General features: G+C 39.5%; 1 protein-coding gene across 1 annotated transcript in view; it reads right to left on the bottom strand.

The window, feature by feature from the left end:
- robo1 (roundabout, axon guidance receptor, homolog 1 (Drosophila)) overlaps positions 1–1258 on the bottom strand; it is a 232849-nt gene that overhangs the window by 39542 nt on the left and 192049 nt on the right. Inside the window, exon 15 of the mRNA XM_017308101.1 lies at positions 921–1097. Within this exon, the coding sequence (XP_017163590.1) occupies positions 921–1097 (177 nt within the window). The remainder of the gene's footprint in view (positions 1–920; positions 1098–1258) is intronic.

Below are 1258 nucleotides of genomic sequence, written 5' to 3' on the forward strand. Positions count from 1 at the left end.
CTCCCTTCTGAAGCTGCTGCCCCCGCGACCCGACCCCGGATAAGCAGAAGAAAATGGATGGATGGATGGATGGATGGCTGGAGGAAAGAGGGTAGAGGCCTGGGCATGTCTCACAATAATAAAGGAAGTTACAGAGATGTTGTTTAGTTGGCATAAGGTCATGATACTGAAAGCTCTTCATTTAAAATGGATGGGCTAATGCTATAATTATTTCTTAAGTGATTGGGTTTGATTCACTTCCAAGGAATATCAGGCAACTATAGATGCACAAATCAAACATTTGGGGTCAAATTCCTATTTTGTACCATTTTGAGCCAATATTGACTTCTTTTTTAAGAACTGTAAGAAAATTTGCCAGTGTCAGTAAGTTAAGTGTAAGATTTTAAGGACTTTTAAAGACCATTATTTGTATTTAAGACCTGTATGACCAAAACCCTTTTTTAAGCTTCATATTTCATGTTTAACTTACCTAACCGCAACAAAAAAATGGTAAATTTTAATTTGCCAACTTAAATTATATATTTTTATACAGAACTGCAATTACTAAAGAAGCTGATTGTTTGGAGTTCTGTTTTCAAGCACAGAAAATTTTGTGGAAGAACGAAATTTAGTTAGAGAAAGGTGCAATATGGAAAACAGCAGCCTTGAGAGGATTGTCACGAATGATTCATTCCAGACGCAGACAAATGGAGCCTGACCTTTGTGCTTAAAACATCTGTCTTTGATTGATCTGATGTGATATTCAAATTTTTTGAGACAGTAAATTTTAATAAGGTACAGTTTGAAAGTCGGAGAGGATTTTTTCCTGTTTCCACAAATATCACACTTTTATGCAATTTTTCTAATTTCTCTTAATGTAATTTATGAGAATGCAGACATGACTGCAGACTGAAAAAGGTGTGGCTATGTCCACCACTCACCAAACTGAAAGAACGTGGTTTCACTCTTGACCCCGGGACCGGCGCTGGTGCTGGCTGCGACCTCGACGCTGTAACGGATCCCAGGGGTCAGACTGGGGATGACCACGGACAGCGTTGACCCGTCAACCGTCCGGTTGATGTGATACTTGCTCTCATTCCCCAAACACCAGATCTGCCATCACAGAGACCAGGATTAATTCAAACAAATGCACTGTTATGAGCCTTTGATTGAAATGTTGCCACCATGTTGGCACACAGTGGGTACAGGATTACACCAGTAAGGTATCTAAACCAATGAACAAATGGGGCCCAGTAGTCATAACCCAGTATATATATAT

This window comes from Poecilia reticulata, linkage group LG13 (genome assembly GCF_000633615.1).
Source record: "Poecilia reticulata strain Guanapo linkage group LG13, Guppy_female_1.0+MT, whole genome shotgun sequence".
NCBI lineage: Eukaryota > Metazoa > Chordata > Actinopteri > Cyprinodontiformes > Poeciliidae > Poecilia > Poecilia reticulata.